At 60.5% G+C, this 15549-nt stretch overlaps 5 protein-coding genes across 5 annotated transcripts; 2 read left to right on the forward strand and 3 right to left on the reverse strand.

Annotated features, from left to right (window-relative positions):
* The first annotated feature begins 32 nt into the window (after window positions 1–32).
* On the forward strand, window positions 33–1809 carry SCHCODRAFT_02639414 (staphylococcal nuclease). The gene is made up of 8 exons (XM_003028120.2): window positions 33–186; window positions 240–352; window positions 417–491; window positions 589–683; window positions 736–788; window positions 973–1132; window positions 1270–1468; window positions 1535–1809. Exons 1-8 carry the CDS (start codon window positions 103–105, stop codon window positions 1632–1634), a joined length of 879 nt encoding a protein of 292 aa, XP_003028166.1. The 5' UTR covers window positions 33–102; the 3' UTR covers window positions 1635–1809.
* Window positions 1810–1977: 168 nt separating this feature from the next.
* On the reverse strand, window positions 1978–3497 carry SCHCODRAFT_02076751 (uncharacterized protein). The gene is made up of 4 exons (XM_003028419.2): window positions 3290–3497; window positions 3072–3234; window positions 2060–3021; window positions 1978–2000 (listed from the first exon to the last, which is right to left on the reverse strand). The coding sequence occupies exons 1-3, from the start codon at window positions 3390–3392 to the stop codon at window positions 2061–2063; spliced, it is 1227 nt and encodes a 408-aa protein (XP_003028465.1). The 5' UTR covers window positions 3393–3497; the 3' UTR covers window positions 1978–2000; window position 2060.
* On the reverse strand, window positions 3498–4279 carry SCHCODRAFT_02076750 (uncharacterized protein). Its single transcript, XM_050341699.1, has one exon. The coding sequence runs from the start codon at window positions 4081–4083 to the stop codon at window positions 3604–3606; it is 480 nt and encodes a 159-aa protein (XP_050198277.1). The 5' UTR covers window positions 4084–4279; the 3' UTR covers window positions 3498–3603.
* A 1078-nt stretch (window positions 4280–5357) lies between these two features.
* SCHCODRAFT_02513978 (P-loop containing nucleoside triphosphate hydrolase protein) lies at window positions 5358–6449 on the forward strand (the record flags this gene model as incomplete). Its single annotated transcript, XM_003028121.2, has 5 exons — window positions 5358–5421; window positions 5557–5696; window positions 5750–6015; window positions 6126–6217; window positions 6358–6449. 5 exons carry the CDS (start codon window positions 5358–5360, stop codon window positions 6447–6449), a joined length of 654 nt encoding a protein of 217 aa, XP_003028167.1.
* Window positions 6450–7212: 763 nt separating this feature from the next.
* Window positions 7213–15549, reverse strand: SCHCODRAFT_02076802 (3-deoxy-7-phosphoheptulonate synthase). Its single transcript, XM_050341700.1, has 15 exons — window positions 15363–15549; window positions 14885–14949; window positions 14064–14185; window positions 13519–13564; window positions 12698–12780; window positions 12093–12172; window positions 10855–10956; window positions 10454–10562; window positions 9828–9898; window positions 9330–9530; window positions 8845–8946; window positions 8474–8562; window positions 7971–8077; window positions 7843–7907; window positions 7213–7611 (listed from the first exon to the last, which is right to left on the reverse strand). Exons 1-15 carry the CDS (start codon window positions 15394–15396, stop codon window positions 7361–7363), a joined length of 1527 nt encoding a protein of 508 aa, XP_050198278.1. The 5' UTR covers window positions 15397–15549; the 3' UTR covers window positions 7213–7360.

The raw sequence follows: 15549 nt of genomic DNA on the forward strand, positions 1-15549 counted from the left end.
GCAAGGTGCGTTGCTTGTGATTAGCTGTCACTGGGCTTGCTCCTCTGTATTATCCTCTCGTCCAGAGACAGGCAGGGCGCTGGAGTCCAGATCCTCTTTCTCATGCCCCTCATACCATGGCCAGCGAGCGCAGATGACTCTTCGAAAGGCAAGGACGACGAGAAGGACATTGCCACGAAAGCGAAGGTTTGGATATGTGTTTCCCGGCAAGAATGTTGCTCGGTACTGACACATCGTAGGAACTATTTGCACTAGCAGGAGAGATACCTCCAGAATACTTCTCAGTCGCTGCTTTTGCCGCAGGGTCGTTATCCTTAGCGGCGAGCTACTTCGTGCATAAACGTTACTTTCGGTCAGTACAGAGTCTCTCATAAAGGCGTACGTACACTGAAAACACTACGTAATACTAACATCAGACGCATACCCAATGCAGAATGGGTGTCTCCAAATCACCTTGCGCGCAAGCGCTGGATTAAAGGGCGAGTGACTAGGTAAGTGCTAACCTGCCTTTCTCATTCGCGCTTCAGTCCATGCGATGACCCTCTTGTATTTTATCCCCCACTTTTTTATGGCTAACACGACCTCAAGCGTCGGCGATAACGACAACTTTCGCTTCTACCACACACCCGGCATCGGCTGGCGGTGGCCTCTCAAGTTCCGTCGTGTTCCAACGCTAACCAAGGGTGGTTCTTCCACTGATACCGCAAGTGCAACAGCTCGCTGAATCCCAAGCAGAGCTGAAAGATCAAACGATTCACGTCCGCATCGCTGGCGTAGACGCGCCAGAGGTGATATCCTTCTCTCACCTACTTTCTTTAGCTTTAAGCTCCCTTCTCTTGCCCTGCTTCCTTCAAGTTTCTATGGCTTTTGCAACCCCGCCTGCACGTTTCTCCTTTCAATAAACCGCTCCAATCCTCCTTTACATAGCCCCTGCTCTATCTCTTCTCTGTCTGACACCCCTTCCCCACCCAGAACGCCCACTTCGGTCGGCCCGCGCAGCCCTACGCCCAAGAAGCTCTCGCCTATCTCCGCGCACGCATCCTCGGCAAAACCGTCTTTTGCCAGCTTATCCGGCGCGACCAGTACGGGCGGATGGTCTCGCACGTCCGCCTCGCGCCTCGGTTTCTTCCAGGTACGTTCGCGTTTTGTTCTATCCACATTCGCATTCCCAATTGCATACGCTTTCGTTTCCTCCCCATGCGCCATACGCTGTACCCTCCCTTCACCGTTCGTCGGACCCACCCTTCAGCGTTACTGACCCCCGCACAGCTACCCTTTTCCGCGGGCCCAACCTCGCCGAGGACATGCTCCGCAAGGGCTGGGCGACGACGTACGAGCAACACGGTGCAGAGTATGGTGAAGGCGGAGTTGAAAGGTACAAACAAATCGAGCAAGAAGCGAAGGACGCGCGGCGGGGGATTTGGGCCAAGGGTGTGCGAGGGGAGACGCCGGCGGAGTATAAGAGGAGGTGAGTGGGGTATTTGCGCTCATCACGCTAGCAATGTTGAGCACGCATGCTGATCCCCCTTTCAAGATACGCCCAAGCCGCAGACGGCGGTGAGCCGCCCTCCAAGGCGCGCGCGGAGAAAGAGCAGAAGAGAGGCTGGTTGCAGCGCTTGTTCAGTTGGAAGTAGCTACGGCTGGAAGTAAGTATTGAGTAATGGCCTTGGTGCGCGAGGACGATTTAGAGTGTATCTCGCATGGAAAACCCGCATGCAGTGCTTTTCTTGGGGTTGACTTGAGAAACCAACCCTTGGAGAAAATACAAGGTCACTCATCATGCAGGCATTGGTGGCAGGCAGAAAGATGGATTCTCGTTACTATATACCAGCGGCGGATCTCGAATCAAAATGTGTACAGGAAAATAAGCACGGCTCTGAAGAAAATTCGCATCTCCCGCGGAACGTCATCAAGACAGAGGCGCGGGCAGAATGCAAGCGCGCTCAGGACTAGCCGAAGAGCGCGGGGACTCAAGGGATCCCGTAGCTAGCTGGGGATCGCTGAAAGGGGTGAACATCAGTAAAGTTGCGGACCCTTCACGAGTGCAAATACCACTCACTTTACAGCAGAAGACGCCCGAACTTGCCGTCGCGCTTGGCGCGGGCGGCCATGTTCGTGTTGTACCGAGCGGTGCTCAGGCAGGTGTCGCGCGTCGCGCCGCAGCCGGTCCAGTCGGGGTTCGGCTGCGACTTGGCGATGCATTGGTTGTACTCGTTCATGCAGACGTTCGCGTCGCCGGTCGCGGCGGAGGTCGTCGCGGCGGGGGCGGAAGTGGCGGCAGCGGACGTCGAGGCGGCGGCGGAGGTCGTGGGCGCTGCGGAGGTAGCGGCGGCGCTGGTGGACGGCTCCTCGGGGGCGGCGCTGGACGAGGGCGCGGCCGGGGTGGAGGAGGCGGCGGCCGAGGTGGCAGGGGCGGAGGAAGCGGCAGGGGCGGACGACTGGACGGCGGAAGTGGCAGGGGCAGCCGCGGAAGTCGAGGCAGCGGCAGACGTCGCAGCAGCAGATGTGGACGCAGCGGCCGAGGTCGCCGCACCACCCGAGGAGCTGCCCTCCTGCGCGGTGTCATAGCTCGCCGACCCGTCCCACACCGCCGGGCCCGGGATCACGTACGTCGACGCGTCCGTGCCGTAGATGTTGAACTGGATGCCCGGCGTCGTGTCCGTGTACGCGCCTGGGAACGCGACGCCCGCGGGGAGCGCCGTGTCGCCGCCGGTCGCGACCGTGATCTGCGAGCAGCTCGGGTACAGCTGGATGCCGCGCGCCGAGTTCGACGCGAGCCCGTCCGCCTCGTGCAGCGCGAGGATCTCCGCGCGGAAGAGGTAGTCGCCGGGCGCAACCGAGGAGGGGATCGTGAAGTCGAACTTGCCGCCGTCGGCGATGAGCTTCTCGACCGCCCACTGGCCGTTCTCGTAGCCCATCTCGCCGATCTTGACCCACACGTTGCCCTCGCCGTTGGACTCGAGCGGCGCGAGGTAGGCGACGATGGGGCCCTTGTGCGAGGCGTCGATGATGTCGTCGCCACTATTCAGAGTCAGCGAATTGACCGAGCGCCCAGTAGTACGGTGACTTACCGAGTGTTGTGGAACCACTCAGTGCTGACGGTAGAGCCGGCGTTCACAGAAACCTTCTGGGGGACCGCAACGTTGTTGACATTGCAGGCAACATCAGCGCTGGTCAAGTCCTTGACCGGGCTGTTGCTAGGGGGCTGGCGGATGTAGACGCCTCCACCCTCACCTGAGTTATACTGTCAGCACTTGCTCTTGGCTCGCGACAAGCGGATGAAACTCACCCTGGTCAACACCGTCGACCCAAAGGGAGAAGACACGGGTGTGCGCCGAGACAGAGCCAATGAAGGCGCTGGCAAGGAGAGGAGCAATCAAAGAGTACTTCATGGTGCAGGTGATTCAAAGAAGGGGCGTGTGGTGATCAAAAGGAGGCTGCTGCTTGAGCTTTCGAGAGGACGTGCTGTATACAGGGAAAGACACAGAGAGCGCTGGGCCGGGAGGTAACGAGAGAGCCGGGAAAACGAAAGTGGGGGGAACGAGAGAAGGTGACGATTGGTGAGGACCGCTCGAGCGCGCGCCCGGCTTATATAGTGCCTCGTCAGGCCCGGGGCGGTCGATGCTGAGTGGGCCATATGCGCGAGGCTGGCAACGAGCATGATGGGTTGATTTCCAACGGCGGCCTGGCGCTCAAATGCCTCTCTCCTAGGGCCGGGCCGAGCACTGTGCGTCCGAGCGGCGGGACGTGCACAAGGTGCGGCAGCGAATGAGAGCGTACGGAGCTCAGCGGTCGGATGGGAACGCTTGATGCGCGCGCAGGGTGCGAGATCCCGAGTGCGACGAGCGTGCGGGAATGACCAGGGAGGCGCGTACTTCTAGACACTTCTCCGCGGCGAGGCGGTCTGGGCTTGAATGGACGAACATGAAAACTCCCACCGTCTCGATGGATTCCCACCGTTTCTGGCCGCAAGGGTGCCTTGTTCCTCGGCGAAACGACGGGTTGCAATCGACAGCGACCAACGGCGGGAGGGAGTTGGTAGGACGACGACGCCACGTGGAAGCCATTATCAACCGCGTTCATCTACCGTGTTCCTTGAGCAGGAACGCCGATTGGTCTCCCGTCGCAGCAGACCGGGACCTGGGATTATTGAGTTCATTGACTCAATTGCGTCACCAAAGATGACTACCAGGGGGGCAGCAAGCAGGGGATGGATCGAGAGAAACAGGAAACATGGGAATCTTGGCATCGACGCTGGGATGAGCGAGGAAGAAGAGCACGGTACTGTCACGAAACGGTTGAAGTCACATGTGACCAGGACAAACACATGCCAGCAGAAGTTGAATTTGTGGGTTCTTTGGTCGACGTAAGGACTCCAGGATTATAAACGAGAGTGCCTGATATTTACCATGGACTTGCAAGCTCGAACTTCTTTCGAGCTTAAGTTCCTGATTCCACCTCCACCCCCAACTGTACGAGAGCACGACGAAGTCCTCACGAGAACACGACGAAATCCTTACACGCATACTCACCCGGCCCGGGTACCGTGATCACGGGACTGACACGAGGCCGCAAACAAAGTCTGGCTTCTGAGGACGAGCGTGCGCGGACGATGGCGACCAGAGTCTGTCAGTGTCAGCCCAAGCTTGTATTACTGCAGCTCTTCGTTAGCACTTATTGCATGGAACATTCAAAGAGTCTGATCCTGGTAGGGAATTCCTCTTTGTAATCTATCATACGAATTTCCTGATGAATTTCCCCTTTCGCCTGCTTACGTGTGCCTTGGGACTTCGATTTCGTAGGTAAGATGAATGTATAGACGTACCGTGGTCACTCTGAATCGACGGTAGGGCGAACGCTTAACCTGTTCCGAAAGGATAAGGCGGGAAGTAAAACTGCAGAGACATCAGTAATGTGGCTTGCAAGGTTCAGAATCCCCGATTTCAAAGGCAGAAATCATCTTCGCTGACTTTGAACTCTTGAAGGAATCCCATGTATTCATGAAGCCTTGCCCTTGTCGCATAAGCTCTTCGCCGGGGAAAGCCAGCGTTCACTCTCGTTCATACGAGCCGCTACAGACAATCACATGGGTACAATAAGAAACTGTGAGATACTTACGCTCATGCTGCTGGGAGACAGCTCGGAGTGTGGGAGATCCTTGGGAGTCCGAGAGAAGAGATCGTCAGGCACGCCGCAAAGTGTAGGTCCACCGCCACGCGAACGAACGTCATTACCCGAAACAGCAGCCCACGGCGCCACGTGCGCAAACTCCCACCCAGCGTGCGCGGATTACGCCTGCGTGACCGGCTGACCTCCCCCGCCCGTGACGCGCGCTGCCCGCATTCTCTTGAACCACCATGGCCCCCTCCGCCGACTCCCTCAAGAAGCGCAAGATCGCCGTGCTCGGCTCCCGCTCAGTCGGTGAGCAGCCCGCGCCCCCATCCCTCTCACACGACACAGCTGACGGCTTCCCCGCGTTTCCCGCGTGCCCCGTACCGTATGTGCCTCGTTCGCCTGCTCCCTCGCTCGCTTGATGCGCCTGTGCTCGGCGCGCAGGCAAGTCGTCGCTGGTGCGGCAGTTCATCGAGAACGAGTTCCAGGAGTCGTACTACCCGACCATCGAGAGCTCGCACACGAAGACGGTGAAACACAATGGCACGGAATATCAGCTCTCTATAATCGATACTGCTGGTCAGGTGTGTCTCAGCGCGCGTCCCCCGGAATGCAGGCGCTGACATCGCTTGCGAAGGACGAATACTCGCCGCTCAACTCCCAACATGCGGTGCGTACACCTCCCTTGCACACGCTGTATGCCTTCCGGGCAACCCCTCACCTGTCTTCGCTTCCCCCTTCCCCACCGCAGATTGGCATCCACGGATACGTCCTCGTCTACTCCATCACCTCGAAGAACTCGTTGGAGATGGTGAGGATCGTCCACGAGAAGATAATCGATTTTTGCGGCGTCACCGACATCCCATGTGTGATCGTAGGCTCCAAGAGCGATCTCGCGCAAAGGTGCATATCACATTCCTTCATCCATCTTCGATTTTTCTCGACATCTCGTACGCAAACACGTTTTAGCCTCTTGCCCTACAAGTGAGCACAAATGCTCATATCACTCGTAGCCGCCAGGTAGACGCCGTCGAGGGCGAGAAGGTCGCGCATGAACACAACGCCGCTTGGGTAGAAACGAGCGCGAAGAACAATGTCAACGTTGGTCAGTACATAATATTACCATCTCAGGCGATCGTGCCACCTTTCTCCCCTGCTACCCCGCGCATTTCCTTCCCTTGTCCACGCGCGTTTCCTTCCCCTTGACGCCGCGCGCCTGTGCCGCACTGCTGACCCCGTCCGCAGACAAGGTGTTTGATCTCTGCCTAGCCGAGATTGAGAAGCGGACCTCGCCTTCACAGTCGGAACCGCCAGCAAAATCCTGCACTGTTATGTAATCGCGCGCACCCGAGAATTCCCTCTACGTGGTTCTCTATACATCGACGCGGTACCCTATACATCCAAATCCACGCACTCACGTCGCACCCTCGCATTGAATCCACCCTCGACTGCCGCTCGCATTCACCCTCTACCGCTCCCATCCAGCTTCGGTCTTCGTACCTCTTCTCGGTCCACGACTCCCTCTTCGATCCGCGTCGTCCACACTTCGATCACAACCGCCATACACCGTACTTACGACAAATGTTTAATTCCTGTTTGTCCTTCCCTTCTCCTTATAAAATTTTCTTCTCTTCCTTATTTATCCCTAGACTTTTCACGGCCGGTCCACTGTGGTTACGGCCGGTTTACTTAGTGTCTGCGACCTTCTTTTCTCGGCTAACTACCTCGTTTTCTCGGCCGACTACCCCGTTTTCTCGACCGACGTCCGTATTTACTCGACTGGCCAGCTACAGTTTACATAGAGTGCGACACGTACGTACCTACATCTTCGCCTGCTTCGTTCGTCGTGCGTCTCGCCCCCATCGCGGTGGTGTTCTCGGGCAGCGCGCCCAAACGCGGCAGCCTCTTGTATCGAACCCCGCCTGGTGCCTTCCCCGGGCTGGGTCTACCTAGTGTATGTACTGTACGGTACTCGCAATGTACTGTCTCCCATCGCCCACACATCCCGGCTTCTGCAGGTGTTCTAACGCTCAAGTAGGCGGTTCTGACGCTCAAGCAGGCGGTTCTGACGCTCAAGTAGGCGATTCTGACGCTGAAGTAGGCGTTTCTGACGCTCAAGTAGGCGGTTCTGACGCTCAAGTAGGCGTACTAACGCTCAAGTAGGCGTACTAACGCGCAAGTAGGCGTACGTATACATCATGCATTAATCGACCTGCCTTCGGTCGGTCGCTTCAGTAAGTCGGTCGCTTCAGTAAGTCGGTCGCTTCCGAAGTAGTACAAAACTCGCAACGCGGGCTGCCCGTCGCGTGAGGCTGCTGTGAAAGGCCCATCGCGCGACGCTGCTGTGAGAGGATACTTGAGACCCGGGAAGGAGGCATTGCATACATAGTTGAGCTTTTTGGATACGGAGAATAGAGATATCACGGAGAATAGAGATACGGAGAATAGATTGAGGATACGGAGAATATATAGAGATACGAAGAATAGATAGAGGATACAAGCGATACACACGACTGCTCTTTCTTGACTTTCCAGCGCCGGTTGTTAGCTTCTGCGTTCAGCGCCAGATGTTAGCTTTTGTCTCCAGCGCCAGGCGTTGGCTGCTGTGTCCAGCGCCGGTCGTTGGCCTTTTCACCGCGACTTCTCTGCCTCCTCCCCACTTCCCCATCCCGTCTCCTCCACACCACCACATCCCATATTCCTTTCTTTGCAGCGTTCAGATGCGCGCACTGCTCTGCGCGCCCCATCCGAACGCACGCCCCACTCGAACGCGCCGTGTCCCGCAGCGTTTGTTCCTCCCCCCTCCCCCCTAGTTCTTCCCCTCCCCCTCCCCCCTCCTCGCCGCCAGCCGCTCCCGCCTCTTCGCCACCGCCGCGTTCAGCTCGTCCAGCATCCCCACCGTCGTCTCCCACGACACGCACCCGTCGGTGATCGACACGCCGGGCTTGAGGTGCGCGCGGACGTTCTGGGGGGGTGGCGTTAGTGGAAGGTTGGTTAGGCTAGGGATGAGGGGTAGGTGGAAGGGAGCGTTTGATGAAAGAGAAGTGAGCGTTCGGAAGGACCGGTCGACGTGGGCGAAGGGCCGGTCGACGTGAGCAAAGGACCGGCCGGCGTGATAAACGCGCGAGGAAAAAGACGCGGACGCGGATGGAAACAAGATGAACGCAGGGACAAATCCCCTTCCCAATCTCGCCCAAGTCCCCTCCCATTCTCGCCCAAACCCCTCCCATTCTCGCCTAGAACCTCCCAATCCCCCCCCCCCCCTCTTCCAAAAACTCGCCCAAATCCCCCCCCCCCCAAGAACTCGCCGAAATCTCTCCAAAAAACCCTCGACAACCACAAACAACAAACCACAACCCACCTCGACCCCCACCGGCACGTCCTGCCGGCCCTCGTTGATGTTGCTCTCGATCATGACGCCCGTGATGTGCGGGGCGATGTCGAGCGTGTCTGGGTGGGATTGAGAGGTTTGTCAGTAAGCAAAAGGTTTGTCAGTAAGTGCATTGCCATTCGTGGTGGATGGGGGAAAAGGGTTGGCGGAAGTGGGAGAGGGGAAGGGTTCGTGGAGTGAGGTGGAGGGACGAGGGTTCGTGGAGTGAGATGGAGGGACGAGGGTTCGCGGAAGTGGGAGAGGTGGAGGGTTCGTGGAGTGAGATGGAGGGACGAGGGGAGGGGAAGGAGGTGAGGCGGTTTGTAATGGATCTTCGTGAGGGAGGGAACATGATCACCGACCTTCAACCTCCCCATTCGCCGACAACCCCTCGCCCGCGATCGTCTGGCACAGCGAGTGGAGCACCTTCGGCTGGTTGCGGTAATCCTTTTGCGAGTTGCCGTCTAGAGGGCAGGCGTGTCAGTCATAGGGTGAAGGGCGTTTGGGGACAGGGGAGAGGCGAGGACAAAGGGAGGCGAGGAAGGGTTAGTGAAGAGGCGAGAACGAGTGGACGAGAAGGAGGGAAGGGGCGCACGCGCCCGCCCCTTAGAGTCGACACGATGGGGGAGACATCGTCCACCACGTGAAGCCTCTGCATCGGGCGTCCGTTCGGGGGAGGGGGAGGGGGACTGATGGGTGAGGAGTGGAAGACGGGACGGGTGAAGAATGGAAGACGGGGCGGGCGAAGAATGGAAGACGGGGCGGGTGGAGAATGGAAGACGTGACGGGTGAGGAGTCGAAAACGGGACGGGTGGGAAGACGGTCCCTGCGACGGAATCCCACTCACGGCTGCAATCCACCATCACGCTCGCAAACCTCTCTTTCCCACCCCCACCCCCACTCCCGTCCTTCTCCCTCTCGCTCCTCCTCCTAATCTCCCCCACCACCCGCCTGATATCCTCCGCCCCATAGTTCGGCCCGCCCGTGCCGCCGCGGAGGATGACGTGCAGGTGCGGGTTGCCGGTCGTTTTGACGATGGAGGCGAGGCCTAGTGAGTTTCAGCGAGCGTTGGGGGAGGGAGGGGGGGGAAGAAAAGGGAGGGGGGGGGGTTAGTGCGGTGAGGAAAAGGGAGGAAATATTTTCGAATGGAAAGAGTCATGACGAACATTGGGGGGAGGGGGTTTGGTATGGAGGCAGGGAGGAGGGGGTTGGTAAGGAGGAAGGGACGTTATCAGTGTTTTTGAACAGAAAGAGTCATGACGAATGTTGGGGGAGGGGAAAGGGGGAAGGCGGGTCAAGTTAGAGGGGTAAGGGGGTGGAAGGGAAAGGAGCACCGGCCGCTCACCCTGCGGCGTCACGCCCATGAACGCGTGCGGGTGCGACGCGGAGTGCATCGCGTCGATCGCGACGGTGACGCTGTGGGGAGGCGTGAGCGTTAGCGAGCTGTCTGGAAAGCGAGAGGGTGAAGACGCGAGAGGATACACAACGGCGCGAGAGCGAGAGAGAAGAAGGACGAAGGGCAATGCGGAGGCGAGGAGGCGAGAGTGGCCGAAGCGGAGGAGGCAAGCGAGTGGCCGAAGCGGAGGAGGCAAGCGAGTGGCCGAAGGGGAGGAGGGAGGCGAGTTCGATTGGATGGGAGGGAAGCGGGTGGGGAGGACGGCGGGGTGAAAGGAAAAGAGGCGAGGTGGAAGGAGAAGAGGCGAAATGGGAAGGCGGTATGGGAGAGCGGAAAGGAATGGTGCGCTCATTATAGCCACGCTCGGCGCGCTCATTACAGCCACGCGCTCGGCGCGCTTCCTTCTCCCCCTCCTCTCTCTCACACCACACCACACCGCCCCCTCTCCCCCCCCCCTCCTCTCTTTCACACCACCCCTCTCCCCACTCCTCCCCTTCACACCACACCACACCAAAAACCCACACCCACCCCTCTCCCATAACCCCTTCACACCACACCACACCCAAAAAACTCACCCCCCATCCGTCCCGTTCTTGAACCCGACCGGGAACGAGCACCCGCTCGCGAGCTCCCGGTGCAGCTGGCTCTCCGTCGTGCGCGCGCCGATCGCGGCCCAGGAGGTTACTGGGGGGTGGGGTTAGTGAGGGCGTGGGGGGTAAGCGAAGTAACAAAGGGGAGTGGGGACGAGGGAGGAGAAGTTAGGAGGGGAAGGGGTGGGGGAAGGAAGGGGGTGAGCGAAGTTAGGGAGATGGGGACGAGGGAGGGGGTGGGGGGAGATAACGCGCCAGCGAGGGCCCGGTCGCGCTCGTCTCTCCGGCGAGCGCAGCGAGCGCCACGCAACACAAGCAAGCGCGAAGCGATTCAAAGTAAACGGAAACCCAAAACCACCACACAACATAACAGAACAAAAACTCACAATCGCTCAAAAACTGCGGGCTGACCGTGTCGAGCAGCTCCGCGCCGACGGGGACGCCGAGGTCCGTGATCGCGCACAGGAGCGCGCGCGCGGTGGCGAGGCCTGGGTGGGGGGTGAGCGAGCGGGAGGGGGGGTAGGGAGGGGTGGGTTAGCGTTGGCGAGCGGGAGTGAAACCCAGTACGCGATTGGGAAGACACCCAGTACGCGAGCAGGATGAAACCCAGTACGCGAGCGGGAAGAAACCCGGGGGAAAAGGGTGAGGGTGCGGTGTGGAGAGGGGGATAGCGGGTGAGTGGGTAGGGGGTTAGCGGGTGAGGGAGGGTTTAGACGAGTGATGGGGAAAGGGTTGAGAAGAGTGATGGGGGAGGGGGTTAGACGAGAGAGACAGATAGAGAGCGTATTCGGAGCGAAGCGACTGCGTCGCAGATACGAAAGAACGGTGGGGAAAGACAGACGGGGAGGGAGGTGTGGGAGGTGGGGTAGGGAGGGTAATGGGGGTAGAGGGTTAGCGAGCGGGGGGCGGCGCAACCAAAGGGTTAGCGAGCGGGGGGCGGCGCAACCCGAGGGCCGTCGAGCCAAGGGCCCGCAATGGGGCTTGCTCGGCGACCACATGGTCGACTTCGCTCGTCGACCACATGGTCGGCTTCGCCAGCGACTGTGAGGCCGCCCGCACCAGCGCCTCGCCCTCCTCTCCACCTTCCGCGCCCCGCATCCCGCCTGGTCGGCTCCGCTCGTCGATCGCATGGTTGGCTCCGCCCTGCGAGCGTCTCGAGCGCCCGCTCGCCGCCTCAACCGCCCGCGCGTCAACCGCCTGGTTGGGTTGTCTCCGCCCTGCGGGCGGCTTGACCGCCCGCTCGCCGACTCAACCCCCCGCTCGCCGACTCGACCGCAAGCCCGTCGACTCAACCGCCTGGTCCGAGCGCAGCGAGGGCTCCATCCCCTTCCCCCCCTCACCGCACCCCTCTCCCCACTCCTCCACTTCTCCCCTTACCACTCTACCCTCACAAACCACTCCCCCCCTCCCACACTCCCCCCTCACCACTCTCCCCCCCCTTCCTCCCCCTCTCCCCCTCTCCCCCTCTCCCACCTCCCTTCCCCCCCTTCCTCCCACACTCAAGTCTAAACCACTCTGTCGCCCCCTCCCCCCTTCCTCCCACACTCAAGCCTAACCCACCCCCTTACCACCACTCCCCCCACCCCCCTCCCACACTAAAAACACTCAAGCCTAACCCACTCACCCTCATTAATCCTGAACCCGCCATCGATCCCCGGGTCGTTGATGAGGCCCTTCCAGCCGACGGTCGTGCGCGGTTTTTCGCTGGGGGGGGTGTTTTGTGAGCGTTAGCGAACGAGTATTAGAACACGAAGGGTTTAATGGGGGAGAGGGGGAGGGGAGCGGGCACCCCCTAGCGGGGGTGGGGAGGAGGGAGGGAGGGAGGAGGGGAGGGGGGAAAGGGACACAAAGGGGGAAGGGAGGAAGAAGGGGGGCGGCAGCGATCGCTTGCCCACGCAGACGCGCAGCGCCCTCTCGTGGCTGCATACGCGCAGCGCTCTCTCGTCGCTGCATACGCGTAACGCTCCCTCGTGGCTGCACACGCGTAACGCTCCCTCGTGGCTGCATACGCGTAACGCTCCCTCTCGCCGCCGTCGCAGACGACCGCCCTCTCGCCGCCCTTCCCCCCTCCCCCCACTCTCCACTCCTCATCACTCGCACTCCCAAACCCTTCACTCCCCAGCCCCAGCCCCAACCCCCCAATCTCCCTTTCACTCCCCCAACAACCCAAAATATAATTGAAAAAACAGAAGAAAGAAACAAAAAAACCAACCAAACAAATAAACTCACAAATACGCGCGCATCACGACCACCAGCTCCGGCCATCTCCCCGCGTCGAGCGCGCCGCGCAGGCGGCGCGCGTAGGTGAGGGCCTGGTTTTGGTGAGCGTTAGCGAGCATTTCGGAGCGAAGCGACCCAATGAAATGGCAAATGTGTGGGGGGAGGGGGAGGGGTGAAAGAAGAAGAAGGAGAGAGGGATGGGTGAGTAAGGTGGAGGAGAGAGGGGGGGGGTGAGTAAGGTGAAGGAGAGAGGGATGGGGAAGGGGGGGGGCGAAGGAAGGGAGGGGGGGCGAAGGAGGGAAGCGCAGCGACCGCTCGTGACCGCACGACGACGAACAAGCACTCGCGCCGCACGACGAACGAGCACTCGTGCCGGACGACGAACGAGCCCTCGTGCCGCACGACGAACGACCGCTCGAGCCGCACGACGACCAAGCGCTCGTGTCAGAGGACGACGAACGAGCGCGCGTGTCGGTCGACGAAGCGACCGCTCGGGGCGTACGCGGAGCGAAGCGACCGCTCGGGGCGCACGACGAACGAACCAGCGCTCGTGCCCGACGACGAAGCGACCGCTCGGGGCGTACGGGCCTAGCAAGCGACCGCTCGGGGCGTGCGCGGAGGAAAGCGACCGCTCGGGGCGCACGACGAAGAAGCACTCGCGCCGCACGACGACCAAGCGACCGCGCCGCCCGACGAACCAGCACTCGTGCAGGACGACGGACAGAACGATGGGAAGGAGCATCGCGACCGCATAGCGGGAAGCGAAGCGACCGTATCCCCCAAAAAAACAACACTTCGGGACGAGAGAATGAAACACAACCACCACTCACCTCGTCCACATCATGGATCGAGCACGGGCCGACGATGACGAGCAGTCTGCGTGAGCGTGAGCGAACGTTAGGGGTGGGGGGGAGGGTGGGGGGGGGGGGGGTTAGCGTTAAGTGGGAGCGCAAGCGGACAAAGCACCCCCTAGCGGGCGTGGGGGTGGGAGGGGGGTGTACACGAAGCGAGTGTTAAGTGGGTGTACACGAAGAGAATGGGGGGTGGAAGAGGTAACCCCCTAGCTGGGGTGGGGAAGAGTGGGGGGTGGGGAGGGAAAGAGGAGGGACGCCGCGATGAAAACCCGCCCCGCAAGGGCAGCGACACGTGGACAAGACGAAGAAGGACGCGGTTGCCAACGAACCCGCCAGGGCAGCGACGCGCGGACAGGACAGCGACGCGCGGACGAAGAAGGGCGAACGCGACAGACGCACGAAGACGCCGCAAACACGAGCGAGGAAAGAAATCGAAGGTTGAGCGAAAGAATCAAGCGTAACACGCGCAATCATAACAAGATCGAACGCCAGCGTAACACGCGCAAAAAAACCAAACTTACCGCTGCTCCTTACCGCTCACCACCCCCGCCGCCTCCCTCCGCCCCCGCGCGACCGTGTCCTGCGCCGCGGGCGAGGCGGGGTGCTGCGCGATGAGGAGCAGCGGCTGGATGAGGGGGGCGTACTGGGGGGTGGTGGGGGAGTTGGCGAGGAGAGGGGTGGGGGAGGAAGGAGTAGTGAGGGGGGTGGGGGAGGAGTCGTCCACGGAGGAGTTGAGAAGGCCATTACGAGTGATAGGTTTGGCGACAGAAGGGTCGGCAGAAGGCGAAGGTTCGTGGGAAAGGGGGCCAAGAAGGCCATCGTTGGCGACCGAGGGCGCGGTTCGCGGTTTGGCGGGTGCGGGTTTATTGATATCGGTGGGCCCAGAGACGATGTTGACGTCCACAACCGACGGCGAAAGTTCGTACAGCGCATCATACGCCGGCGGTGGCCCCGAAAAATCCACCACCCCGCCCAGTTCGGCAAAGTTGCACGGTATCGCGCCCGGTAAGACGACGAGGGTGGTGTAGTGGAGGGTCGGGTGGGGGGTGGGTAAGGGGGGCATCGTGGTAGAGGACACGGTCGACGTGGTCGACGCGAGGGGTAAAGGAGGTAGGGAGAGAGGGAGGTGGGAGAGAGGGAGGTGGGAGAGAGGGAGGTGGGAGAGTACAAGAAGCATGTAACAACCGACGACAAGACAGGATGGAACGGGTGAGTGAGAGTACAGGAAGCATGGAGCGGATGATCGAGAATACAAGGATTGGAAGACAAGACAGACAAGAAGCATGGAAGACACCGATGAGTACACACACTCTCTCCAACAACAAAAAAGAACCCCACTCACGCCGATGATGCGCCGGTCCTGGCCCGCGTCGCTCACTTCGCGGGACGCGGGGTCCGCGTGGACGGCTGGGGGGAGGGGGTGTTAGTGAGGGTGTTTAGACGTGAATTGGGGAAGGTGAGGGGGTGTGTTGAATAAATTGGGGAGGGAAGGAGGACAGGAGGTGAGTCGGTTCGGTTGAGAAAGGAAGGAGGACAAGGGGAGCGGTGAGACGAGGGGCGGGCGAGGGGTAGAATAAGCCGGGACGGAGCGCGGGGTGTTGTCGGGGTGGGCGATGAGGATGGGGAGCGAGGGCGGTGATGGGTGCGAGGGTGCAACGGGGTGACTGGAGCAACGGGCGAATGGGATGGGAAGGGTGGTGCATTGGAGAGACGGTGGGGATCGACCGCGGCGATGGTGTTGGGGAGAAGATGGGAGAAGAGGACGGGGTGGTAGTAGTACGCCGCGCACGCAGACAGAGGCAGGCGACGAGGATACATACGGAATCGGAAGGGAGTCTGCGTCTCCGCGGGCATCGTGTTGTGCTGTGTGCGTGCGATGTGCAGTGGCGAGGAGTCGAGCCCGTTCACTGACTCGGCGGACTGATGGCGTCGATCACACGGACCCAGTCTGGCCGGGCGAATGATCGGCCGCAGATTAGATTAGATGGCGAGGCGGGCACGTGTGTC

Source organism: Schizophyllum commune (genome assembly GCF_000143185.2).
Source record: "Schizophyllum commune H4-8 unplaced genomic scaffold SCHCOscaffold_11, whole genome shotgun sequence".
NCBI lineage: Eukaryota > Fungi > Basidiomycota > Agaricomycetes > Agaricales > Schizophyllaceae > Schizophyllum > Schizophyllum commune.